This window comes from Equus caballus, chromosome 1, assembly GCF_041296265.1.
Source record: "Equus caballus isolate H_3958 breed thoroughbred chromosome 1, TB-T2T, whole genome shotgun sequence".
In the NCBI taxonomy this organism is placed as follows: domain Eukaryota; kingdom Metazoa; phylum Chordata; class Mammalia; order Perissodactyla; family Equidae; genus Equus; species Equus caballus.
Window position 1 is genome coordinate 101,132,971 of NC_091684.1, and position 27,646 is coordinate 101,160,616.

Below are 27,646 nucleotides of genomic sequence, written 5' to 3' on the forward strand. Positions count from 1 at the left end.
GTACACTGTGAGACTGGGATGACCAAAGACCCAGGTCACTGTGACTGACTTGTGTCGTTGCCAATGCACATGGTTCCCCTTGTTTTATTTCCACGCACGGCAGTCCCTCTAGAGCAGACAGCATGGCTGTGGCTGGACCTTTGCTGCTGGGCCTCACCCGTCTCCCCCAAGCAGTGACACGCGGCTCTGAGACAGCGCCTTCACCAAGGGGCACTGTCCAGGTCGGGGGAGGAGCCTGGGGGTAGGCGAGCGGGGCTCACTGTCCTTCCTCATGCTCTGCCCAGATTTGGGAGCAGGTGTAGGGGTCCTCCCCGGTTTGACCTGGCAACTCTGACAGTGGGACTGCCCTGTGCTTACCCTGTGGGACAGGGAGGGGCTCACTAGGCAGTCCCAGATCTCCTCAAACTGTGCAAGAGCAGAGCTCTTCATGCAGGTCAGAGCCCCGGCCCCCAGCCCGGCTCCGCTGAGGACCAGCACTTGGTGTCTGGTCGGCCGCACCCTGTTGCTGGCCTTCTGTGTGCTCGCTGTCAGGTGGTCACACGCTCTCCACCATCTCGAGAGTCTAAGCTTCTATGGTTTTCGCCAGCTTCCTAGATAGGGGTTCAACCTACAACTTTGGGAAAAACAAGGGGATCCAATGGAAGAATTGCTTGAATTCCACCAATCTGCTGCTTCTCTGCTCAGAGAGCAGAAAGAGCACTTCCTTCCTGCAGACGGGGTTCCAGGCTCCCCGACTCCCCGCGTCTCAGAGATTTTTAAAGTACTTTCTCTTGTTCTTACTCCTTTCTGATATTGCGGAATGGTTATTACTGATTATTAACTAAGTCATGTTTAAATTTTAGAAGTCAAGCTACTTTAAAGGCCCATTTAATAAAATTTATGAAACTTTCTCCATCTCTACTCTTCTAATTCCAGAAGCTTTAATAACGATGTGTGCTGGGACTAGTTTTAGCTTTTTTTCCTCTACCTACAGCAAGGATGGGGTGCTTTTTATTTTATTAAGCCTTTTAGCATTAATTTTTAACCTAAGTACGTATTATTTTTAAAAATTGAGAAAAAGGTCTGTTCAGAACTTGAAACATACAGAAAAGTAAAATGAAAATAAAATTGTGATTCCACCACTTAAAGAATAACCATAGTTAAAATGTTGATTTCTTTCTAACCTCTCCGTTTGCTTTTTCTAACGCTTACTGAGTGTTTAGTGACACACACACTCTCCTTATCTCCTTTTTTGTTCACTAAACATAAGGAGAGCATTTCCCATATTATTCAAATAGTCTTAAAAATGTGTGCTCTATGTGTTACATGTCACATACAGGTTAACAATGCAAAGACAACACAACAGGACATCAAGAAGGAAAGTGCTTTTGAGTCTTTGCTCACAGCCCCGTGGAGAAGCAGGGCTGGAAATGCTTCCAGCTTCCAGCCGAGGATCATAGCTCAGAGACGGAAGAACTCGGGGCTGGGGAAGATCACAGACCGGGTCAGTCACTAGCTGAGTGACCTTGGGCACAACAGCGGATCTAAGATTTGTTGGGCCTCAAGGTTCTGTAATTTTGGGGGTTCTCCCTAAGGAAAAGAATAAAAACCTTGCTCTTGAGAATTTTACTGAAACACGTGGTCCTGTAACTAAACTGCCAGGACCCCTCCCAGGGCCCTGAAACTGCGGTGCAAGTGAGGGGCCCTGAAGCTTGGTGTCACCTGCTTCAAGGCACAGCTGCCTTGGCTTGGGCGAGCGACCCACCTCATTTTCCTCTGTAAGATGGGGATAACAGGAGCACCTCCCTCAGCAGTTCAGAGAACTGAATGAGATGCAGCCTCATAAAGCATTTGGTAAACTGCCCGGCAGGCGAGTGCTTTATAAATGTCACCTGGGTTACTATTATTACTCAGCGTCATGTCCTCGTGGCTGAAGTCATCTGAGCCACTTCTCAGAGACTGTTATTCATGTAAAGACTTAAGAAAACCGCACCTCGAGCCTTTCTGACCTGGCTCACTGGTTCATTTACTAAACACTCACCGAGTTCCTACTAGACACGATGCTGATTCCACGCTAAGCACTGGGCTCAGTTAATTCTCACTCCTCATTCTTGGGAAGCACGACTGGGAAATCTTCCCAGGACCCTCTTTGGGCACTCAGCCTGCTGTGTGGCCGGGTTTGGACGTGACCAGGGTTCCAGGGGAAGGCGCCTTCTGCCTCGTCCACTTCTGTGTCATCAGCACGTTCTGCTGTGCCTGTGACACAGCGTGCAGGTGCTCGGGGAATGTTCAACAAGTTGACACAGGGTGCGCTGGTGTTCCCATGAGGATTTTAGTTTCTTTTGCCAGCTATTCACTTTGCAAAAGTAAGCAAGATGTGTGCAAAATAGTTTGAGGCCTCTGGAAACAAGTCAAAGGTGGTTTCATGGTTAATCTTGGTTGTTTCTGCGTGACTTTATCTTATTTTATCACAACTGAAATTCCCTATAATATTACCAGGCCACACTCAGGAAGCTTCTTTCTTGTGCTAATGAAAAAATAATATGGCCACATCGGGGAAGTCCTTAGGGAACATGTCCTGTGTCAGGAAAAGTAGTTAAGCTCTGGGGTCCTAAAGGAGCCTGGGAAAGTCTAACAGAAGCTATGGGGTTGGCTGTATCATCTATTTAAAAACAGAACTGGACTTCGCAAGTTTTATGATGTCTTGGCTTATTGAAAGCTTAATTGAGAATTAAAATGTCCAGATCGTTACTTTAACGATAGCATTCAAGCATCAGAAAATACCGTGCCCAGTGAGCACTGGACACAAGTGGGGAAGACGAGACGTGGCTGTGGGTAGAGCTCACATTTGTACCCGTACGTTTGCTTGAGACTCTGCAACCTACAACGAGTTCCCTTTCACCATCAGCATCCATCTGCTAAACCACCCCGAGGGCCGTGGGGAGCTGGAGACCAGCCTTTTTCACAGCGCCGGGACTGGGACCCAGATCCATCCAACATCATACCTCTCTTCACCATAATCATCACCCTCCTGGCCTCGCAGGAGGGCCTTCGACTCCATGGATGTCTTCAGAAGACCACGCTGATCTCTGCAGGTTTGCTGAGGCTTTCTGGTCTGTGGAGGGCGACCTGAGCCGCAGGGCACTTGGGCCCCTCAGGGCAGGCAGCTTCCTGTGCACTCCTCGGCTCAGAGCTGTAGCTGATCCTTCATGTGGCTAAGACGTGTGATTCACTGAACATCTGCAGTCACCTGCAGGCACAGCTCTGCCTTCACCATCTAGTAGGGAAGAAAGACATTAAACATGTGACTTCCGCAAAGTGTTGCGTTTACCCACCTGGGAATGAGCCCCATGCTCCGGGGGCCTCTGAAGCACCCAACCCTCTCAACAGGCTTCTGATCAACCACCTGAAGTCCAGCACCGCAGGCTGGAGGGGAGGATGTATGGCAGGCCTGTTCCCCCGCGGGGAGCCCCCCTTTACCCGTCTACAGGCCTCAGGAGTGGTGAAACTTTACTTCCAGCGTGTTATTTGGGAAAAACCCCTCAGTTGGCCCGATCGGGAGGCTACTAAATTCCTAGACACAGAGCTGAGAGGCCAGAAAGTGGCCTGTTGTGTCAGCAAGATGCAAACGCTGAGGCCTGGGGAGCCTTCTCCCGCCTGCCTTGGTGTCCACAGGCCCTGAGTGGGGGCCCAGGCTGCGCCCCCTCTGCAGGAGTAAAGCAGGACCCTTTACTCGGAGCCCTCCATCCGGGCAGGAATCCCCAAGGGCACTCCCTCCTCATTCTCGAATTAGTTGGACTTGAGTCCATAAACCAGGTCAAAAAATTCTGTATGGGAGCTCTAGGGGGTGGCTCTCTAGGAGGACTCAGCGCCCCCACCCCAGGCCCCTCCGTCAAACCTTCCCTTTGAAGAAAACAAACCCCAGGCTCGGGGAGCTGACGTAAACATCCTGAGGAAATAACCGCTGTAAGGCTGGCGAACCTCATCTCCCCAAGGAAGTAATCAGCACCTCTTCCCCTGACAGCTCCAGGTGAGCGGGCGGGGCGGGGACGGGCGTGCGCCTGGCGCTCCCGTAACTGTCCGCTGACGACCAAGCGCGCTCCCGTCCATTGTCACAGTGGAGCCCCTGAACCCAAGGGCCGGGCGGGGCGGGGATGGCTCGCCAGGAAAGGAAGCCGAGGCTCCGGCGCTCGCTCGCTCTTCCCGGGCCACGCGGGGAGCACCCGGGAGGCCCCTGCCTTCCAGCCCCGGGCTCGCCCCCGGCACCGCGAGGACCCGGAGGAAGCCCTCCGCGCGCGCGGCCGCACGGCCTCATTGTCCCCGCCAGGCGCCCCGCCGCCCGGACCCTGGCCGTCTCGACGCCCGCCGCCCCGGCCGCTGTGCGGAACGGCCCCCGAACAAAGGAGCGGCGTGCGCGGGCCCGAGGGGCGTCCGCCCGGCTGGCGGAGGAGGGAACCCGCGGAGGGGACGGGGCGGCGCACGGGGGCAGCGTCCCGCCCGGCCGCCTTCTGAGCCTCCTTCCTGACCGAGCGCGGAAGCGCCCCGGGTGCCCCAGGAGGTGGCGCACCCGCCGCGCCCCGCCGGCCCGTGCGCCCCCCAGGGCACCCGGAGCGCGGGCTCCCGTGCGCCCTCCCCGCGCCGCCCCCCGCGTGCGCTCCCCCCCGCCGCGCGCCCTCCCCGCGCCGTCCTCCTCGAGCACCCGGAGCGCGGCGGGCGGCGAGCGCACTCGGCCGGCGGGCCGGGCTGGGGCCGGGGCGGGGCCGCGCGCTCCGCCGCCGCCTTAAAGGGCCCGTCTCCGCGCGCACGGCGCATGCCCGGCGCGGGGAGGGCAGGACGCGCTCGTCCCCGCCGCCGCGGGAGCTGCGGCCGGCCTCTCCGCGGGGCTGCGCGGCGCCGGTGCGCGTGTCACCGCCCGCGGGGGCTCCGCGGGCGCGCGGGGTGTGTAGGACCCCGGCGCCGCGCATTCCGGAGGTCGCCCGGAGCTGGGCGGGCCAGACCCGCGCCGCAGCCGGGGTCTGGCTTTCTGAGCCGCAGTTTCAGGCCTGGTCGGGTGAAGCGCTGCCCAAGGGGACAGAATTGCGGGCGCGTGCGCGCGAGTGGCGATGCGGGCGGGCGTGTGCCTTTGTGTCTCGTGCTCTCCCGCGCAGGTGGGCAGCCCGCGCCGGGAGCCGCTTTGCCCCCGCGCACCAGTGCCTCGAGTCTTGCTTTCCGTGTCCGAGGGCTCGGACCGCCCTGTTGGGCACACAATAGACCTTTCTCCCGGTGGCACCTTTGGCCCTAGGGGTGGCTTATTTGGGGACACTAACGGGACTTTCTAAGGACCGCTCCCTCAGAGCCGGGCCCCTGGCATCCGAGTTGGGCGCGTTTCCTTTTCGGAGTCAGGCGAGGGAGGAGACCTGGGGACAGTACCTGTCCTCGGTTGATGGGTGCGAGCAAGTGTCCCGAGCCTGCCGGTCCCGCATTAGACAACAAAGAGAGGCGTTCGCGGCGGCGGGGGAGGGGCGCGGCCGGGCGGAGGACTGGGCGGGCTGCGGCGAGCGCGGGGCGGGGGCGCTGGAGCTCCGCTCGCTCAGCCAGCGGCCTCCGCCCGCCCCCGGCCCGGCGCGCGCCAATCGCCTCCCCCAGCGATAGTGTCAGTAGCATTGTAGTGTCAGCTCCCGCCGGTGACGTTGCGCCTCCCTCGTCCCCCTCCGGAGCAGTCTGGCTGCAGAGGCTCAGTCAAGAGGCGGGGAGGAGAGGAGGAAAAAGCGCTGAGTGAGGGCGGGCGGGCGGGCGGGCGGGAGGGAGGGAGTGGAGGAGCTGGGGAGGGGCTCCTTAAAGAAACGCTGCTGTCGCTCGCCTGCTCGCTTCTCGCTCGGCATTGTGGCCAGCCAGCCGGGCACTCAGGGGCACGCGCGGCTGCCGCTCGAGCTCTGCCCCCACCCCACCCGCCGGCAGATCTGGGGTGGGGACCCAGGCAGGGGCTCCTGCAGCCACTGCCCGGCGCGGACCGTACGGAGCGAACCACTCCTCTCGGCGCCGAGAAAGGAGCAACGGAGCCCTCTGCAGCCGGCCTGCCTCCCCGCCCCTGACCACTCGCTTCCCGGCTGCCTTTGTGGCCGCAGCTCCTCGCCGCCGAGCCGAGGGCCGGCGGGGGCGCGGCGCGCACGGCGGAGCGATGCCCAGCTCGCTGTTTGCAGACCTGGAGCGCAACGGCAGCGGCGGCGGAGGGGGCGGCAGCGGCGGGGGCGGCGGCGGCGGCGGCGGGGGAGAGACCCTAGATGACCAGAGAGCCCTGCAGCTCGCGCTCGACCAGCTCTCCCTTCTGGGGCTGGACAGTGACGAGGGCGCCTCTCTGTACGACAGTGAGCCGCGCAAGAAGAGCGTGAACATGACCGAGTGCGTGCCGGTGCCCAGTTCCGAGCATGTCGCCGAGATCGTGGGGCGACAAGGTGGGTCCCGCAGGGATGGGGAGCTGCAGGGGAGGGGGTCTCGGGCCACCGCCCCGCGGGGAGGACGCGAGAGGGATCGAGATACGCGGCGCCGGGGAGCCTAGAGGAGGGAGGAAGAGCCGCGCGATGGGCCGGCGCCCCAGACAAAGAAAGTGCAGCCGGGCTGCGTCCCAGAGCCGCGCGCGGCCGCGGCGGGGTGCACTGTATCCTGCTAAGAACACTGCCTGCTCCCGGAGGGCCCCCTGCCCAGCCCACCCTGGGAAATGCAATTTAAATACGAGATGCTTGGGGGAGGGGGCCTTTGATCGGTCCTTCGGGAGCGGAGAAGGAGGAGAGAGTGTCGGATGGGAGGAGGGTTCTGGATTTCTGCAAAGCGGAATGGAGCCCAGAGGAGGAACAATGGGTCCCGGGCCTGCCCTCCCTTCCCACCCGCCCCCCGCGCTGGGGGCTCGCGGCTCCGGCCGGCTTCCCCGAACCCCCTTCGCCGCGTGTCAGGGCGGACGGCGCGCCCCGCTGGGTCCCAGCCGCATCTCCCCAGCGGACTTTTTCTGGGAGCCTCGGGTTTGACTCGGGACTACTGCAGTCCTCGGGGGAGGGCTGGGCTGTTCCTCGAGCGCCTCGCGGGTAGAACCGCTTCCCAGCCCGTGGCGCGGCCCGGGGTCAGCGAGGGAGCCGCCCCCTCTCCGCCCATCGCGTGTCCTGCCGTCGCGGGCTGTCCCAGGTCTCTGCGGTTACCCCGGGATGATGGGCGTGTCTGTCTCTCTCTCCCACTCCCTCCCCTGCACCCTGACTCGCAGGTTGTAAAATCAAAGCGCTGCGGGCGAAGACCAACACTTACATCAAGACCCCGGTTCGCGGGGAGGAGCCTGTCTTTGTTGTGACGGGCAGGAAGGAGGATGTGGCCATGGCTCGGAGGGAGATCATCTCTGCCGCCGAGCACTTCTCCATGATCCGCGCCTCGCGGAATAAGAACACGGCGCTCAACGGCGCAGTGCCCGGGCCGCCCAACCTGCCCGGGCAGACCACGATCCAGGTGCGGGTGCCCTACCGCGTGGTAGGGCTCGTGGTGGGGCCCAAGGGCGCCACGATCAAGCGCATCCAACAGCAGACGCACACGTACATCGTGACGCCCAGCCGCGACAAGGAGCCGGTGTTCGAGGTGACCGGCATGCCAGAGAACGTGGACCGCGCGCGCGAGGAGATCGAGGCGCACATCGCCCTGCGCACGGGCGGCATCATTGAGCTCACAGACGAGAACGACTTCCACGCCAACGGCACGGATGTGGGCTTCGATCTGCACCACGGGTCCGGCGGGTCCGGCCCAGGCAGCCTGTGGAGCAAGCCCACCCCCAGCATCACGCCCACCCCAGGCCGCAAGCCCTTCTGTAGCTACCGCAACGACAGCTCCAGCTCGCTCGGCAGCGCCTCCACAGACTCTTACTTCGGCGGGGGGACCGGCGGCAGCGCAGCCGCCACCCCGCGCCTGGCGGACTACAGTCCCCCCAGCCCCGCGCTCAGCTTTGCGCACAACGGAAACAACAACAACAACGGCAATGGATACACCTACGCAGCGGGGGAAGCTTCCGTGCCTTCCCCCGACGGTTGTCCGGAGCTACAGCCCACCTTCGACCCGGCTCCTGCTCCCCCGCCTGGGGCGCCTCTTCTCTGGGCCCAGTTCGAGCGGTCCCCGGGAGGCGGACCTGCAGCTCCCGCGTCCTCTTCCTGCTCTTCTTCTGCGTCTTCGTCCGCTTCGTCCTCCTCAGTGGTCTTTCCTGGGGGCGGCGCCGGCGCGCCCTCCAACGCCAACCTGGGGCTGCTGGTGCACCGCCGGCTGCACCCGGGCACCAGCTGCCCTCGCTTGTCCCCGCCCTTGCACATGGCCCCGGGGGCGGGCGAGCACCACCTGGCTCGCCGGGTCCGCAGCGACCCGGGCGGAGGGGGCCTGGCCTACGCCGCCTTTGCCAACGGGCTGGGGTCGCAGCTGCCCGGCCTGCAGCCTTCGGACACGTCCGGCTCCTCGTCGTCGTCCAGCTCCTCCTCCAGCTCTTCCTCCTCCTCCTCCGGGTTGCGGCGGAAGGGCAGCCGCGATTGCTCCGTGTGCTTCGAGAGCGAAGTGATCGCCGCGCTAGTGCCCTGCGGCCACAACCTCTTCTGCATGGAGTGCGCAAACCGCATCTGCGAGAAGAGCGAGCCCGAGTGCCCGGTCTGCCACGCGGCGGTCACTCAGGCCATCCGCATCTTCTCCTGAAGGCAGCGCGCGCCTGCGCGCCCCGCGCGAGGGAGGGGAGACCCCTCGCCCGGTCCTCGCTCCTTAGCGCCCGCTGCCTCCTTGGTGCCCCACCTCCTCCTCCTCCCCTGCTCGCACTCTGAGATCCCAGAGGAGCTTGGAAAGCTGTAGTATCCGCTCATTTTTAAAATTTAATTTTTAAACGAAGGAACTTGCCAGGATATCTGCATCGAGAGTACTGCGGCCTAGGGAGCCTGTGAACCACCCGATTGCATGCTCTATAGATAATAGGAAGGCGACATTCTAGTGATGATAGTTTTTACACTGTACCCAATAGGAAGCTCCCAAAAGAAGAAAACCCCATAAGTGTTCCATTTTCTTAAAGTAGGAAAAAAATGGACAGTAATTATTATGAAGATGATGATAATAGTGTATGGGATGTGTGGACTGTGTAGTGTGTCCCCTTGTGGCTGCGTTCCTACCATGCTTATTACAGAACGCGGTGGATCCTTTTTGAATGTTCGTGGAAGGGCCAGGAGTTCCTGTGAAACCAGGATACTGCAGCTTTATTAAAGTTAAAGAAACTGTAACATATCTCTTATATATTAAAAACATTTAAAAGTTTTAAAGAGAAATTGCATTAATACAGATTGAAGTATTTTATTCTTTTTTGACTTGAAAAATTATATTTCATATTGCAAAGATGTTTACAAGTATTTTAATTTAAGTTCAGTGAACTTTTTTGTAGCTGGGTTAAATCTTTTTATTTTAGTATGGCCTTATGGCAAAGAACACTGTATTATTTTAATAATCACACAATTGTGACAAACCATAAAATGTGTAATGTTTTGAACAGTATTCTGTTGGGATGGAGATTTTATAGGTTCAGACAAATCTTCTACGTCTGCTTCACCCAGCATATTTTCTATTCAGTGATATAAAGCATATTTTATTCTATATTATTACAAAAAAACGGAGATGTAAAAACATGTCAAAAGGAACTGTTGATGCTTTCTAACATTTGTATAAATAGAATTCAGTGCAAGTTACAACAATTCTGTTGCACCACTCTAGTTTTAGTATTTCTATTTTAATACATTTGTTTACCACTCGTTTATGTATATGTAGGTGACGTTACTTGAGCTTAAATGTACTTTACTGAGCAAAGTTTAAAAAACAAAGTATATTTTATTTTATGATAAGGGGCCTTTAACCTCATGGTCAAATACTAATATTATATTTGCTGAGACAAGATTTGAAATTGTATCAAGAGTTTTATTTTTCTGACATTTAAAGTTCTACATAATAAAGGTAAAACTTAAGTAATGGTGCTACTTCATTTTTTAAGTATTTCTATATAAATAAAATATTGAAGAAAATCGATTTTGTGTGGTGACTTGATTTTTTTCTCGGCCCCTTGGCGTCTACCTGCGCAAGGATCCGTCTTAAAGTGATGAGTTGAGTATAGAACTTCAGGGTGTATCATGTCCGTATTTTATCGATAGGACGGACTTTCGAGAGGCCAGAGTTGGGTTTGGTGGAATATACAGGCCGTGGGAAACAGTATTTTTAAAAAGTTGACAATTTCTGCTGGATCAGGGCTTACTTCTCCATTAGAAGTAGTGGGCACACTGCCTGGGGCTCATGATGCCTTTAGAGGCCCAGGAAAACATTTAATTTCTTTTAAAATTAGAAGGAAAAAAAAAACCCCAAAGGAAATGAAAACATTCAAAGGGAATATTTTACTTTTCAGGCCCAGAAAAACCTGTTAAAATTTGTCTAAAACATTAAGAAAATAAAATATTAAAGTATTTAAAGTTATATTAAAAATAACTTTTATTATGATTGTTGTGGAGGAAGAAGCGTGTGAAAGCAAAAGTGCGAGGTCCTGGGAGAGTCTTACCCCAGCCACCAGGCGGGCTTCCCTAAGTGGAGAGGCCTGAGAGTTGTGCTTGCTGGGGTGGGTCCTGTTGAGGGTCACTTCCTCCGGGGAAGCCGAAGCCGTGGGAGGACAGTTTCTGCTTGTGGAGGAGCCCGCTGGATTGGAGCACTGTTCTTAACAGGCTTCTGCTGGCAGGGCAGGCTAATCGGTGTTGACAGGCTGCGGGTGTCAACTGTTTGTTGTTGTTTGAGAGAAGTTTGTGTTTGCTTTCGGCAGGCTGCACCTGCGCCCGCCTGGCTGTGGGGCTTTGTCAGGGGATGGAGCGGCGTGCTTTCCCTTGACCTGAACTCTGCCTTCCAGAGAGCATTTAGGGATGACCAGACCACACCACCGAATTTCCAGCAAACTTCCCGGCTGGGCTGCCCCAGGAGGATGGTCTGCCTGGCCCGTGGCGGGCTTTTATTTGACTCTGTGCTGAGGGGTGACATTTAGCAGGTGAGTCCAAAGAGAAGGCTAAAAGATATGTTGGTGGCTCCTCTTTTCCCCAATGTTTTTGTTTGTCTGGAAATTTAGTCACTGTGTGCATCATAGCTCCTGATTCGCTTGGTTTAAAGGATGCTGTGTACAGGCAGGAGGTAGGTGAGAGGAGAAAAAGGAGTGGCTCCGCTTGGGAAATTTCTGGCGTTGTCTTCAACTCTGGAACGTTCCCAGGCAGTGTTTGCCTCCTTCTCTTCTCCGTCAAGGACTGGCTGGGGTTTGCTGAGGCCTGGTAAGGAGCAGCGTGACAAAGCCCAGTTCCACCTTCCCTTCAGCTGATTGGAAAGGCCCAGAACAGAACAGAGGTTCTTTTTACACGTTCTTCTTTAGTCATGTGACTTTGCTCTTCTGCTTTGGCGGAATGATGGTGGAGAAGGCAAAGAGAACTCAAAGCCTTGATTGCTGAGTTTCTCAGGGACTCTTACACATTGAGATTTCTTGTGGTCCATATGCTGCTTTGGAAAATGAGAAAAGATCCAATTCTGAGGCTGCTGACGTACCCTTGGATGGCTTGTGTTTCTTTGCTGTGAGAGGTCCCCTTTGTTGACATGAAACTTTTGGATATATTATTAATAAAACTAGGCTCCTGGAGAGGAGAGAGAGCCGTCTACCATTGGTCTCCCCCGCAGAGCAGGCCCTTGTCACCTGCAGAGACGCGGGCACATCTCATGTGGTACTAGGTGGCATTAGCTTTTGATCCAAGGCAAGCCTTTGTCCCATCCCCAGGCCCCCCAAATGACAACTGTTGAGGTGGTCCCTGGCTGTGGAGGTAACAGTTAGAGGGGTGAGAGGTGCCACATTTATGCCCCACAGCTGCCAGCAGCGTCCCTTTCTCCTTCTGTGCCCTCTGAGATCGTCTTTGTGCAGGAGCAAGAAGCCAGCTAACAGGCGTCTCTCCTCTAATCGCTGTTCCACGTCTCTTTCTTTATGGAGACCAGTGGTTCTCAGCTGGGGGTGATTTTGGCCCCCGCCCCCCGCCGATTTGCCCAAATATTCAAAGGGCAGTCCCCCAGACTCAGACCTGGGTTTTCCAGCTCCAGCTCACACTCTTTCCGTCTTGTCAGGCTGCCCATGGCTGTGAGATGAATTCATGGAGAAATTCTGGAAACGATCTGTGCCAGCAGCTCACTCTTCTCTCCCTGTTTCGTGGGTCCCCGTAACCTACTCAAAGTGGCGCTTGGGAAAAGCCCTCTTATCATCAGTGAATTTCAGGCACAGGGGGATCCACAGCTTGTATCTCTTAAACCTTATCTTTCCAGGAAATGTGAACAAATTTGCCCCGTTTCAAGGGGTTTTGAGCCCGCTGGCCAGTGTAATGCTGGTGGTAATTGTCTTAGAGCTTTACGGAGGCGAGGTAACTTGGGAAGAGACGGGATTATATTGGCTACACCCACTGTTTCTCACCTTAAGAGCATCTTTCCCTCCCTGGCTGGGGAGCAAGGGCCCTTCTAATGCTGACTCCCGCCGCCTCCCTTTTGCCCTCCTCTCTCCCCTGACCTGGTCAAAGCCTGACCTGCCGCCTCCCCTCCCGGTGACACTTACAGTGCTGGAGGCTCTCTCCCCACACTGTCAAGGCCAACCTGCTGTCCAGGACGGGGAAAGGGAGGCAGAGTTAAACATCCCTCACTTGGCCCCGTGGACGCCAGTGATGAAGCAGCTTACTGAGCCCTCCTCACTCTGAACCAGGCACTGTGCTGAGGGTTGGACATTCATGCCGCCCGATGAGACAGGTACGAATGAACTCAACTCACAGTTGAGGAAGGTGGGTTGGAGAGAAGTTAAATGACTTACATAAGGCCATGCAGTCGATCAGTGTCGGACCCAGGATTCCAGCTTGAGTCCATCTAAATCCAGAGCTCACATCTTTACCGCTTCAGGAAAACGGTTTCCGTTTTCAGAAAAACGGTTTGTCTAGGAGGTATTTTCAGAAAAAGTGAGGACTCATTCATCACAAAATAGCCACCCACGGGAACGATGCTCCTTCTGAATGATAAGCGTTATTGATCTGAAGGCTGGCTCAGGGCTCAGTTATAGAGACTCTGGGCGGCTCACGAACACAGCTGAGAATCAGAAGCATGGAAAGCGCCTTATGAGCACGGGGCCTTTCTGTGACGTGTGTTCCAAAGCCTGTCACCTCTTGACTGTTTTCTGACCATCTGAGCAGTGAATATTCAGCTAATTCTATAATGTTTCCTTCCAGGTAGATTAAAAAAAAACAGCTCTTGATGAGGTTAAAATGAGAACAGAATTCTCTCTCTCTCTCTCTAAAAAAAGCTCCATAAAAATGTCACATGAGCTAATTTAGACAGTGACTAAAAGATGCCAAAACGCTGACTGAAAAGTGAAATGTGGTCCGTTGTTTGGTCTCCATAATGCCCAGCTCTTCGTTCGGCTGTTTTTTTTTCTCTCCCATTGACTTCATTTTCTAGGGCATTTATCACACCCCGTGGGATCTGGGCATGGTCTAAAAATGGCATTAGGGTTGCTGTCCACGCCGTGAATCTTTTTTCGTGCAAGGTGTGGGGGAAACAGACGGTGGGTCTCTGCGTCTGCTCATCTGTGGAAAGAGCCATGGTCGGCTTCCCTCCGGGTCATCAGCCGTGCTGCATCCCTCTCTGGGGCTTACACCCCCTTCTGTAGGGGCACCTGCCAGGGCTTTTCACCATTGTTTGTTTCCTTATCTTTTCTCCCCTCTAGGTTGAGAATGGCTTGAGGGCAGGGGTCTCTTTTTCCATCTCTATGCCCCCAAAACCCAGTACAGAGCCGGGCCCACAGGGGTGCTTAGTACACACTTGGAGAATTAGTGAAAAGGGTGTTTTACCAGAAATAAGCTGTATGCCCATCGATAGGGGACTTGTTTGTTAAGTTATGTAATTTCCACACAGTGGAATTCTAGGTATTGTAATAAATGGGGGGTCACCGTGACGTCTGTAAGGGCAAATGAAAAGGATAAGCTTTTGTGGAAAAAAAAGTTTTATATGCGTAGAAAAGTCTTAGAGGCTGTCATGATAGGCAGTGTTAAGGTGACGCTCGCCTCCAGGTGTGCACAGCCTGTGAAAGCCCCACGAGGGCTGGACTTTGTGACTTGGTTCTGATGAAGAGAATCTGGCATGAGCGACAGGATGTCACTTCTGAAATTAGGTTCTAGGAAGGCGGGCTTCCATCTCAGATGTGATCTCACAGGTCGCTCACTCTAGGTGTAGCCAGCTGCCCTGTCCTGAGGCAGCCCCGGGAGGGGTCCATGTTGGGGAAAGTGAGGGAGATCTCTGGCCACGAGGAGCTGAGGTTCTCAGTCTGGCAGCTCAGGAGGGACTGAGCCCCACCAGGAACCCTGTGAAAGGACCTGGGAGCAGATCCCCTCAAGTTAAGTCTTCAGACGAGATTGCAGCCCTGGCCAACGTCTCGTCTACAACCTCACAAGGGACCTTGAGTCAGAGACACGCAACTAAGCCAAACCCTGCCCCCTGACCCGCAGAAACCATGAGAAAATAAACACTTGTTGTTTTAAGCCTCAAGGTTTTAGGGCAATTTTTATGCAGAAATAGAAAACAAAACAGATACGCAATTATCTGTTAAACGGTGGTCATCTTTGGAGAATAAGACTAGTATTTGGGAGTGATGACAGAAAACTGGCTTTGCCAGTTACTAGCTGTGTAACCTGGGAAAGTTACTGCACTTCTCTGTGTCTCAGTTTTATCATGTATGAAACGGAGGTGATAATCGTAACAAACCTCAAAGGGTTTCTCTGAGGAGCATTTAGGATGGCGCATGACTTGTGGTGACTGCTGTCTATCTCTGTCTATGTAATACATTTGCTCTTATTATTATTTTTTCATTTTATATCCCCATGACCTTTGGATTATTTTACCATATGATTATTTTACTTTTGTAGGTCAAAAATAACTTTAAAATTTTAAAGTAGAATGCATGAGTGGTGTTTGTCGATTTTGCCTGAGCCAAATCTTCTACATAGAACATTGTGATGGACAACATATCTTTAAAAGCGATACAGTGCTATTGCTTGATTTTATACAGGATAAATTATACTTTTAAAATGATTTCATAGAAATTATCTCACAGCAGACACATGAGGTGGTGGATGAATTATTATCCTCATTTTATAGCTCAAGAAACTGAGCTTAAATGTGTTGCCCAAGGGGGAATCATCGGTAAAGCGGAGACTAGAGATTTCTGGAAACCAGCATCTTTCTAACCATGCCCTGTGCAGACATACAGAAAATTCCTGCTTTTATAGAGCAGCCAGGAGTGGCCAAATAATTTATGCGTAAATTTAACAGGTTGCCTACTGAAAATCCCAAATCTTCCGCCCATGGATTTAGAGTCCAGTGAACACACTTCTCATTCAAAACCTGGTGGTGTTGCCTCGATGTTCCTCTGAGGACTCAGCAGGCTCTTCGACATGAGTGGACAGGACTGCAAGGACATTATCACTGGGAATCCTCGATAAACAGGACGAGGACCTGGGGTTACGTATCACAGCCGCTCTCCTCTGGTGCACCTCCTAGACGGTTCACTCACCCGCAGTTCCTGTTCTGAGAACCCTGCTCTACTGTCAGTCTCCGCTCCAAGTTTGGGAAAATTACTTTGTATCCTTCATCCCCAGTTTCTCAGCTGGAATATTGGGAGGATGGACTAGTTTATTGCTTTGTAAACTAGTTCCTTGAGCTGCCTGCTTGAGAGTAACCTGGAGAAGGTGCATAAAGTAGAAATTCCTGGGTGCACCCCTTGAAATTCTTACTCAGTACACTGGGATTAAGCCTGGAAATCTGCAGTTGAAAAAACCCCCTCTATCCATCAATAGGGATGGGTAGTTAAAGATATAAATATATGCCTTGGACAGCTCTGCAAAATGCTGTACAAAGGACGAAGCGGCTTAATTTGCATTGATATTGAACAATCTTCAGAATGTATTATTAAGGGGAAAAATTACAGTGCATTTTAGTGTACACCGTATGTTACATTTGTACTAAAATCGTATGACATCCATATGAGTGCGATTGTGTGTCCACAGACGACACCGCAGAGGAGGGAAGTGGGGGGTCGGGGGTCAGGGGCTGGAGAGCACTACTTTTCCCTCTATTTCCTTTTGTAGTGTTTGGATCTTTTTAAAAAAGTATACATGTTACCTTTTCAAAAACATTTTTCTTTACTTGATAGTGATGTGTCAATGTTTGTTCATTGATTGTATCAAATCCGCCACACTAATGTGGGATATTGATGATCAGCGAGGTTGTGTGTGGGGTTGGGGGAGACTAGGTGGGAACTGTCTGTACTTTCTGCTCAATTTTAGTGTGAACTTAAAACTTCTCTAGAAAGTAAAATCTACCAATTAAAACAATTTTTTTTTAAGAGTTAGGCATGGTGAATACATATATGAGTGAATGTAAGTCCTGATTCATTGATTGACTGATTGATTGATAAAAGCTGCCCCAAGACTCTGATGGGAAGCCGGGTTTGAGATCCGCTGGACCCGCCTCAGGCCCCCCAGGGACGTGTCCTGTGAAGGGAGGAGTGGAAGGTGAGTTCGCAGAGGCAGGTCAGATGTGGATTGCAGAAGACCTGAAAAGCCCAGCTGAGAGTTTTGGGGGGAGCTTTGCAGGGGTCAGGGAACCCTGTTTTCTGGTGACCATGAGCCGGGTGGGCTGGGAAAATGCCTGGTCAGGCTGGAGGAGGGTGGAGGAGGAGCCCTGGCCGTGATCTGGGAGGTCGTGGCGAGGCCTGAGGTACAAAAGCATCAGGGACGACGGAGGTGAAGGGAGAGTTGAAAGGCCCTTGAGAAAGTGTTAGTCTGAATTGTGTGGAATTGCTGATGTTGGACTGTTTTGACCGTTTTGACCTGCAATAACTGCCATTTCACACGGTTCAAACCAACAGGATTGACAGCGCCAGGTGGCCTAGGGGATCCCTGAGGAGTGGGATGGACAGGGCGATTTGGGGGTTCAAGTCTCCGCGGCTAGGTCACTGTTATTAAAAATGGAGGGATGAGGATGTTTGAGGTGACGACTAAAGGAAGCGTCGCGAGTTTAGAGCAAATGCTTTCGCTTACTGTTTCCTCAAAACGTCTTGTGTTTTTACATGTTTGTGCCTTCACCTGAACTAGTCCCTCTGCTGAGGAAATGTGTTGATCTTTTTACAAAAACAAAGATCCAAGTGGAACCCTGGTGAGATAGAAGAAAGTTGTACCTGGAGCAGTTTGTGAATCACCGGGCTGGAGGGAGATTGTCAAAGATTTGAAAGGTGAAGACAAGTGTTTACGTTGAATATGGCTGGGAAGGGCCTTGAACAGAGCGCAGCCTAAGGAAGGTATTTTAGGAAGAGGAAGTTGCTGGTGTCGGCAGGACTCGACTTGCCAAAGGGATCAGTGACCCAAGATGGAGGTGGTGAGGGCCCAGGGAGAGAGCAATGGGTTGGGAAGGAGGAATGAAAGGAGGTGCTTTGTGGCTTAGCAGACTCTTGGCGAAGAGGAGAATTAAATGTCACCTAGTTCAAACGGTACCTCTGTCAACGCTGGAAGCCCCTTTTCCGCCTACCATTTTCTTGAAGACTTAGGGCAATGAAAGTCCTGACTTTGCGCCTTTGGGCAGGTCCAACCCTGAGAAAGCTGGTCCTTGCCTGGAGTCAAAAGCCGAAACTCCACCCAAAAGCTTTCACTTTGTGGCTCAAATCAAATTTATCTTTTACCTGGCAGCCCATCAGGGATTTGAGGACACCGACCACGAGCCCCTGAGTCTCCTTGTTTCCTGCTACCCGGCCCTAGGGGCTTCGACTTTTCTCTCCACGATGTGCTTGCTCTGCTCACCTGAGCTCTGGCGCTGTGACTGGACGATTGCACCGCAGGCGCCGACCCTCGGGAGCAGAGCGGGGGCAGCCTCCTTCCATTCACGTGGCCTTAGGAAGCATTCGCTGTCTATACTGAAGTCTACACTGCTGGCCTCTACTGAAGCCAGTCCTGACACAAGTCATGAAGGCTTCATCACACTTGCTGCCAGATGCAGGGCCAGCTTGGTGAGCAGTGGATGTAGAGCATGGGGAAGACTGGGCTTCCTCTCCAAATAGAGCCTCTGTCCGGGGGTTTGGCCATGTTCTTTCCCAAACACCTAAGGGCGTGTTGGGGAGGAATGGGGATTGGATTCGAAACCATAAGTAGATTGGAAGTCCAGAAGAGGCTGCAGGGCATTTTTTTTTAAACCACTTTATTGAGGTACGGTCGACATATAAAAAGTGGTACATGTTTAATATATGCATTTACTTACATTTTTACATGCAAATTTAGTGTATTTAATTCAGTGAGTTTGGAGATAAGTATATGCCTGTGAAACCATTACCACCGTTAAGGCCACAGACATATTATCACCTCCCGAAGTTTCCTCCTGCCCCTTTAGTATTATTATTATTATTTTTTTTATGGTAAGAACACTTAATATAAGATCTTCCCTCTTAGAAAATTGTAAGCACACAATGCAGTGTCGTCAGCTACAGGCGCAATGCTGTATAGTGGGTCTCCAGAACTTACTCTGCACAACTGAAGTTAGAGCCCTTTGGTCGTCACCTCCCCATCTTCCCATCCCCCAGCCCCTCACAGTCACTATTCCTCTCTCTGCTTCCGTGAGTCTGACTATCGCACGCATGAGTGAGATCACATAGGGTTTGTCCTTCTGTGTCTGGATATTTCACTTGGCACGATGTCCTCTGGGCCCATCCGTGTTGTCACAAATGGCAGGATTTCTTTCTGTTTTCAGGCTGAATAATATTCCATTGTGGAATATGGAATGGTATCTATTCCATAAACACGCTGCATTTTCCTTGTCCGTCCATCTGTCCATGGCGCTCAGGCAGCTTTTGTACTGTGGTGGGTGTGAGTAAGGCTGTGGTGACCGTGGTGAGCGGGTTTTGTGACTACTTCCTGACTTCTCCCCCCGTCTCCTTTCAGTTCACGCAGAGAGGGCTCGGATGGGTGTGCAGGTTTCCCTCCACTTTCTTCCATTCCTCCCTCTTCTTTCTCTGCCATGGTCCTCTTGATTTTCTCTGTTTTCATGTCCTCCTGTGAGAGCTCCATCTCCGTCCTGAAGGAGGAACGTAAAGTCCTCGATGTTCTAACGCCGCTCCAGGTGGGGGCTTGTTGGTGCTGTGCACACAGGAGAGAGTGTGAGTCTTTCTGACCCTGGAGAGGGGCATCTATGAGACAATCAAATCTGTCCAACATCACCAGCTTCTCATGGCACAGCGTCGAGATGTTATTTTACTAACAGGTCCCTCTTTTTTTATTATGTTTAACTTAAAAAGACTGTGGTAAAATATACATAACATGAAATTTACCATTTTAAGCATTTTTAACTGTACAGTTCGGTGGCATTAAGTACATTCGCATTGTTGTGCAACCAGCATCCATCTCCAGGACTTTTTCATCTTCCAGAACTGAAGCTCCGTCCCCATTAAACACTCAAGCCCTCCCTTCCCCAGCTGACGATTCTAAGTCATAGCCCTGTTTTTTATATTCTTGCTCATCACAGATTTCCATCCCACCAGGGGAAGGTGGATGGGAAAAAGCCGGTGGGGGGGAAGCAGCTTGCACACAGGGGCCTGGTGACATTCTGACTGTGCTGCGACATCTAGCCTCCCCTCCACCCGCAGGCTCTCGGTGGGAGCTCAGATCAGCCTGGGGGAAAGGCTACACCTGTTGAGGATGATGTCAAATAAGAAAGAACTGTGCTTCAATGGGAGGACTGGGGACAATGGTTTATACGCAACTCAAAACAATTTGCTTTAGGTTTATCTTGATTGTGGATATTAAAAGGTCTATTTCCATATCCTGAGGCGAACCATGCATTTAGGATCACAGACAGACAGGATATAAAGTAGAGGAGAATATCATGAAAGAGCCCCAATGTGCCTGCTTATTTCAAAAGGGTGTACAAGTGCGTGTGCACGTGGGCATGCGTGTGTGTGTGTGTGTGTAGCTTAACAATGTTCCCCAGCCTTCTCCTGGGTGTGGTTTTACATAATTGTTTTAACCAAAGTGTATACAACTAGAGAGATCATCTGGAAATCTCCACTGTTGATTTAAGTAGATGTTGATGCTAATAGGTGACAGGTACATAATCTCCGTTTATAGGAATGAGTACATTTCTGAAAGATCATTTATATAATCTTTTCTGAAATTAACTTTAGAAATTCTACACATTTAAGGTTAAACATTTGTTACCTACTTTGAATTTACTACAGCAAAGTGTTTTTAGAAAAATCCTGTATTTATGAGCATTTATTTACATGGTCAAAGGTAGAAAATTCTTAAGACATGTAGAAATGTAGCATCAAAGATTTGCTGAAAATTTGTATGAGGTGTAGCTAAGCTGTGGAAGCTGGAGGAGAAACAACAGGAGCGCTTGAGAAGAGATCTCGAGGAGCCCGGAAGATGGACAAAGAGAGTCCGGGAGGGAGAAGAGCGCCGCAGAGAGTAAGAAAGATTAAACAAACAGGCAGACAAGACGCAAATAATCAACAGGCAGTAATTAAGACGGAGAGCACAAAATAGGAAACATGTGCTCCAGCCGTGAACACGGAACGCAAGATGCTGGGAACAGGGTTAAACCAGAAATTGAGTAAACACTAAAGTGATGAATGCGGAGAAGCTTCATTGAAACATCTGTCTGAGGCCCTTTATTATAAGAACCACGTGCAGAGCAACATGTACGCAAGTTCACCAACAGTACAACACGCACAGCAGCACCGTGAGCGGGTTCACACACAGGACCACACGTACGGCAGCACCGTGAGCAGGTTCCCACTGAGGACCACACGTATGGCAGCACCGTGAGCGGATTTACACACAGGACCACGCTTACAGTAGCGATGTGAATGGTGCTCTGCAGATAGTCGGAACATATGTGACCCACAGACTGACAAAATACCATACCTGAGAATAAAAAAGTGTCGCTAACTCTAGTTAAATGACATGTAGGGATAAATAAATGCATTACTATTTTACTAGTGACCGTTAGCATTTGCTCACCAGAGCTCCACACGGATCCAGCTCTTGTGAATGAAATATCAAAGACCAACCCTTGTTACTGGGAAGCTCCGAAGACCCTTTTATTATTAGTAGCCGTTACTTTAAACCTTCTCTTTGAGCGACCATGTATGAATGACAGCAGTATCAATGTGTTATCATCGTAAAAGTTTAATTTCGATACCTCAGCATTCATTAATGCACCTTCAGGAGTAAGTGCTGGTCAGATTCCAGGAATTCTGCTCCAAAGAAGAGATCAAAATGAATGAAAACCTGCAATCTATATTTCCCATTTAGGAAGAAAAACCACCTCAAATTTCACTCAAACATTTATGAGAAGTTTGGGACCGAGTGAGTGGTGGAAGGAGTGGGATTTTCAATTTGCTGCGTAAACAGCTTGCCCTTTGGTTAGCAAGGCTGGGCTGCCAGGTGGCTCACACGAGCGCCTGAACAGTCCAGGCCTGCAGGTTCTGCGTGGAACCCGGCCACAGCTTAAATTTGGAAACCGGAAAGAAGTGCCTTCCAGGGCAGCCCAATTCATCCTCCTTAATGATCGGAATGTGGAAACTCCTGCATCCAAACCAATGTCCCAAATCAATCAATCGAACTTAGAAGCTTCGCAGAGTGGGGACGTACGCAGGACTTAGCGCACAGGTGAGGAAGAAAGTGACACACAGCGTAGTGTGCTGCTGTCCTGCTGAATAATTCCTGGATGGGACTCTCTGGCCACGGGCAGCCTGGACACGAGCCAATGCTGTTCAGAAAGGGATGGGCTCCCACTCTTGCTGAGAACCCTGAGAGTCTCCCTGGCTGTTCACTTGTTCTTAATGGCTCATTAAGTTTAAATAAATTTAGCGCCTACCCCAGCAGCTCAGAGAACAGGACTTAATCAGGGAGCTTTTTCCCCACATGGGGTGACATCAGATGACCATCGGGGCCACACGTAGGGTGAGTTGGGGGCGGCGGAGTGGGGGGCCACCTGGCTATGCCGTACAGGAATGCGCCCGGGCTTGGGGAACAGACAACCCTCCTGCATCTGCTTGCGGGAGCTGACCGGGTGCCACCCACTGAGCGGCTCAAACGACAGAAGTGTGCTGTCTCAGTTCTGGAGGCCGGAGTTGGACACGGAGGCGTCCGCACAGTTTGCTTCCTCTGAGGCTGTTTCTCCAGATGCCACCTCCTTCCTGTGTCTCTTCACCTGGTCTTCCCTCCACGCATTTGTCTCTGTGTTCAAATTTCCCTTTTTCATCAGGACGCCAGTCCTATTGGACTAGGGCCCACCCAAATGACCTCATCTTTACTTGATGATCTCTATAAAGACCCGTCTCTGAATAAGGCCACGTTCTGAGGTCCTGGGGGTTAGGACCAAAACACATGTTTTTTCAGGGGACACAATTCAACCCCTAACACTTCTGATAGTGGCTTAAGCAAAGTTTGACTGGATTTACACACAGGCAGCCCCAGAGTAGGCAGATCAGGGTGGTCTGGTGGCTCAGAGACACAACCAGGGACCACAGCTCTTTCCATCTTTCTGCTTCACCATCTGTTATGTGCTTGGTGCCTCAGAGTCACAAGATGGCTGCTGCACCTCCAGGCCTCTTGTCTGTAGTCCCTGCATGTAGAAAGGCCCAGTGAAAGGACCAAGGGGATATAAAGAGGCACTTTCCTGGTGAGTCTTTGCTTTTTCATTCAGGGCCTACCTCTCACTGGCCAGAAGTGTTCCTGTGGTTGGGAAATCAAATATTTTTAGCAGGGCATAGTGTCATCTTGAGTAAAATTTGTGTTATTTAGCAAAGATAAGGGATAAACGGGGGTAAATATTGGACAAGGAGCTGTAGAACTACTTCAGGAGCTAAGACTGGAAGGGCCAGGGATTTGCCAAAGTCAGAGTTAAGGCTGAGGTCATCGGCCAGAGAGTTTAACAGGATGTGTCTGAGCTGAGCAAGGACCAGTTGAGGGCAGGGAGTGGGACCCGAAGCCTAGAGAGTGGATGAAGAGCCGTCCCTCCAAGGGTGAAGGGTGTTTTTTGACACGTCAACTTGCCCCTCTGTGGCCTGTTGGTCTCCTCAAGGAATGGTGCCACTTCCAAGGCTTTGCATCGACCTCTGTTGCTGCCAGATGGACATTCGGGGCGGCAGTGGTGAGAGTGGCCACCATCAGTGGAGTCCATGCTGTGGGTCCATGTGTAGCCGCCATCTCTCCTTTCAGGTGCCCATTGTGCCAGTTCTGGGGTGGGAGTGGCAAAGGCTGGCTAAAGCCAACTGGCAAGTCATCGTGTCCAGTTGCTGGTCATTGTCTCATCCTCAGTGGATGCTTTCTGGTGGGATTTAACATGTGATGAGACAGTCATCACATGCTGTGCCCGCTCCCCTGCTCGTCTTCGCGCCTCTGCCCCACACTCGCTTGTCTTCAGCCTTCCAGTCTCCTTCCTGGGCCCCCGACCAGCTAGACAGACCATCGGCCTTTGCTCAGGAATCTTCATGTTTTCCTCTTGGCTGCTTCTCTCTCACACAGAGTGGACTCCCCGTACACACCGCTTCCACCGGGAAGGAGTTTCCCCTCCCACTTGTCCTTCAGGACCGTCCCCACATGTGGCTATTGTGCAGCTGTATGTGCAGCTGGGACCCATGTACCCAGCTGAGCCAGCAGCAAACCAAGCCGAGACCTTTCCTCCTCTTCAGTTGGTCATATGGGACCCATATGGCCTGATGAGCGGAGAAAATGGTTGTGGGTGGTTTGGGCATCTGGGCTACCCATTCATGCAGCTTTCTTGTGCCCCCTGGTCCTGTTCACACCCAGTCTTAGATTTACCATTTCCACCTTCTGATGGACTGATGCTGGGCTTGTCTGACTGTATAACTTGGAGAACCCAGCTCATGGTGGACGGCTGTGGACACGTGCTCGTTTGGTGCCCCAGAATCAAGCATTCCATCTCTACAGGACCCAATACCACATCAGGAGCTATTTCTTGAGAGTCATAGAAATCTCTGCGTGCGATGGTGTGGCCTTGATCCAGTGCCCCAGACGCCTGCTGGTGATTTTCCCAGCGGGCCTTTGCAAAGAACTTCACACCGCATCTTCTGCCACCCCGGGCTCCTCCAACATCGTACGGTCTGCCAGGCCGTCTGGCCACGTGGCAGATGTGCACAGAGCTCTGTTCTGCTCTGGGCTCCTCTCGAAGCTGTCAGCCTCTGAGTCGACCAGCACGTGGTCCAGAGCAGGGTTCCTAGAGATGGAACTCAGAGCCCCCCGCCTTCCTGCCGTGGGGTGGGCAACTCAGGAGGCAGCATGTTCCCCTTTACTTCGGAGGTAATACGCTAGCATGTTCCTGACCTCTTGACCCATAAAGACGTGTCAAAGTGACAGGTCCCTGAATCTCTGTAGGATTTATTCCCACCTCTGGGTTACAAGCGTTTGACTGAGGCCTCCAGAGGACTAACAGCTGTGTCCATCCTGTCCGATCAGCGTGGTGCCGTCGATGTGATGGATGAGCGTGACGTTCTGTGGGACGTGCAGGTGCTTCAGATCCCCTGAGACTGTATCACGATAGGGAGCGGAGAGTCAGCAGAGCCCGGAGGCAAATGATAGATTAATACTGTTGTCTGAGCCATGGGAATGCAAACTGTTTCAGATCCTTTTTTCTGATAGGAACAGAAAATAAAGAATTTGCCACATCAATGATGGCGCACCTTGTACCCGAGCGCACTTAGCCGAGCCTGTGAGCGTCTACGTCATTCCGGAGGACCCATCTGGTTTCTGGAGGGTCCATACTGGGGAGTTAAACTGAGATATGATAAGTCTACCACCCCCGTCTCCTCGAGATCCTTAGGGACGGCACTAATCTCTAGCATTCTCCCTGGGGGCCATATTATGTTTGATGGATTACGAGGGGAGCAATTTCGGAGGGTTCTCCTTCTCCACCATGAAAGCTCTTACTCCACAGGCTGAGGACCCACAGTGGGGCATGATAGGCAGAAAGATGGCTCCTTGAAGATGTCCTCATCCTGGGAGCCTTGAATGTGTCCCCTTGCTGCAAAAGGGACTTTGCAGGTGTGATTAAGTCAAGGACTTGAGATGGGAGATGACTGTGGATTTTTTTGGATGGACCCAATGCAGTCACAAGGGTCCTGATGAGGGACACAGAAGCAGGAGCGTCGGAGAAGGAGATGTGGTCACAGAAGCAGAGGCTGAAGGGATGAGGCTGCTGGCTTTGAAGACGGAGGAAGGAGCCTCAAGCCAAGGAATGTGGGTGGTCTCTAGAGGCTAAAAAAGGCAAGGAGACAGATTCTTTCTTAGAGCCTCCAGAAGGAACACAGGCCTGATGCCTTGATTTTAGCCCAGTGAAATCCATTTGGACTTCCAACCTCCAGGACTGTAAAATAAGACAATTTTGTCATTTTAAGCTACTTTTTCATGGCACTTTGTTATAGCTGCAGTTGGAAACTGGCACAGGGGGGTTACTCCAGCTGACAAGCAGATCAATCCCGTCTGTGCACACTGGGGAAAGCACCACCATGGTGTCCCCTGATCCGGTGGCCAGCTGTAAGCTGGACTTCATCCAAGACTCCACTAGACTGTGTGGTCCCTGTAACCCCACTCTAATAGTGAAGTCGTGACAAAGCTTTAGGTCTCCAAGCACCAGTGACGACTCAGATCCCATGTCCAGCAATGCTTGACATGTCCGTCCACGCCCCTTGCCCCAGGGAAGGGTCGCTCGAGGACTGGCCGCAGGTCTGCGGAGAAGGACCGGAGGAGCCATCACAGTTACACCTGCTGTGGGGTTGCAGGGTCCTCTCTCCGGGGTGACTGGCCAGCTCTCCAGTTATCGGGTTCTGGATCTGAAATTTATTTCTGGTCTGGGAACTGAATGAGAAATCGTGATGTTTTTACTGGGGTGGTCTCCGTTGACCTCCTGCTCTTCCATTCTTTCGCTCTTCTGATTGGAGATAGTTCCCTTCTTAGCGGCCTGTCTCTTTTGCTTCTCAGGGCACTGTGCTCTGTAAACCAGCTCCTCAACCTCCTGTGGGTCAAGACCCCTTGGCTGCTCCTCTGGTCTTCAGTGATGGTGGCCTTCTGGCTGCTGGTGGAGAAGCATGGCTGCCTGGCCTCCGTTGTTTTAGGCCCCGCCATACAAGTTGCCTTTAACAAGCTCAGTTTGGTGAATGCCTCGCCCACAGCCAGCTCCAGCCTGCAGACGGAGCCACCACTGGACTGCTCAGTGTTGTTGGCGACCTCTCGCTAGCTCGTTCCCGGTGGCCTTGGTGAATGGTGGCCACTGGGCCTACACACAGGAAGTGATCCCCTGGTGGCTCTTTGGGGCTCACATAGCACATCTATGCCAGCACACCCACTGCCCTGAGCTTGTGTTCTCCCTTCCTCTATTGTTTGCCAAAGTAGCTCAGGCACGTCCTCTTTGCTTTGCGTTGGCTGTCTCTTTCCCCAGGCTTCTAGAAGCCACCGTAGCAACAAGAAGGTGCCCCCCACCAAGACATTCTCTCAGGTTACCACCTGTGAAATATTTAGCAATTGGCCAGCCACTTGTACCAGCGAAGGTGCCCACATCCCACTGGAGACGGGGTCCCCTCGCCAGCCTGGGGTGAGTCCTCCAGTTCCAAGACCCCGGCTCATTGCTCTCTTTCTTGGGCCTCCTGGCCACCATGTGTCAGTTTGGACCATCTAAGAAGCAGGTGCCCAGATCAATTAGATGCGAGATGTTTACTGGGGGAAAGTCCTGTGAAGGATCGAGGGGAAAGCAGCAGGAGAAGCGGGGAGACTTCAAACTCCAGCGCTGACGTGACGCCTGTGAAGGGAGAGAGGGAGGGATGGGGCTGATGGAGAGCACCACAGCGAGGATTTCACATGGAGGAGTCCTGTGTTGGGCAGGAATAACCAGGCTCTCATACCTCTGCTGGGCCTGGATGTTGGCTGGGAGCAGCCTGGGCAGAGGGAGGCCTCAGCAGGAATGTTGCTAAGATCCCAAAAGTGTGGGGGACTGCCTGGTGGAGTAGTGGTTGGGTTTATGAGCTCCACTTCAGCAGCCCAGGGTTCTCGGGTTTGGATCCTGGGCACAGACCTGAACACTGCTCATTAAGCCGTGCTGAGGTGGTGTCCCACATACAAAATAGGGGAAGGTTGGCATAGATGTTAGCTCAGGGCCAATCTTCCTCACCAAAGAAAGAAAGAAAGAAAGAAAGGAAGGAAGGAAGAAAGAAAAAAGTGTGGCACCCGGGGACGATCAGCTATCTACACTTCTCGTGGCAGGTGCCCTCTGGAAGGGACACGCAAGTGTCACTCTCCCATGACTGTTTACCCATTTGGATGGAGAATCTGTCCAAGGGGGTGAATGGGAAGGGGCTGGGTTCCCAGGACGGTGGGGACGGGGGAGCGTGGACTTGAAGTGGGACGGTGGAGAAGCCTCTGCGAGGGCGTTTTCAAGTTTCTCATTGCTTTATGGCCGTGCAAGAGCACGTCACACACAGTAGTTACTTAAAATATACCTGTAGCAATAATGCAAGAACGAACACATGACGTGTGAATGGATTTTACCAGGAGTCTAAGATGAG

General features: G+C 52.5%; 1 protein-coding gene, 1 long non-coding RNA gene and 1 other non-coding gene across 3 annotated transcripts; 1 reads left to right on the plus strand and 2 right to left on the minus strand.

Moving 5' to 3' along the window:
* Positions 1-2,020: 2,020 nt before the first annotated feature.
* Positions 2,021-4,039, minus strand: LOC102150637 (uncharacterized). The gene is made up of 3 exons (XR_002810551.2): positions 3,900-4,039; positions 2,985-3,256; positions 2,021-2,379 (listed from the first exon to the last, which is right to left on the minus strand). It is a non-coding gene; the product is annotated as an uncharacterized lncRNA (long non-coding RNA).
* Positions 4,040-5,990: 1,951 nt separating this feature from the next.
* On the plus strand, positions 5,991-10,020 carry MEX3B (mex-3 RNA binding family member B). Its single transcript, XM_001915950.5, has 2 exons — positions 5,991-6,410; positions 7,208-10,020. Exons 1-2 carry the CDS (start codon positions 6,137-6,139, stop codon positions 8,656-8,658), a joined length of 1,725 nt encoding a protein of 574 aa, XP_001915985.1. The 5' UTR covers positions 5,991-6,136; the 3' UTR covers positions 8,659-10,020.
* MIR1905A (microRNA mir-1905a) lies at positions 7,453-7,520 on the minus strand. Its single transcript, NR_032783.1, has one exon. It is a non-coding gene; the product is annotated as a microRNA mir-1905a (primary transcript).
* Positions 10,021-27,646: the final 17,626 nt, after the last annotated feature.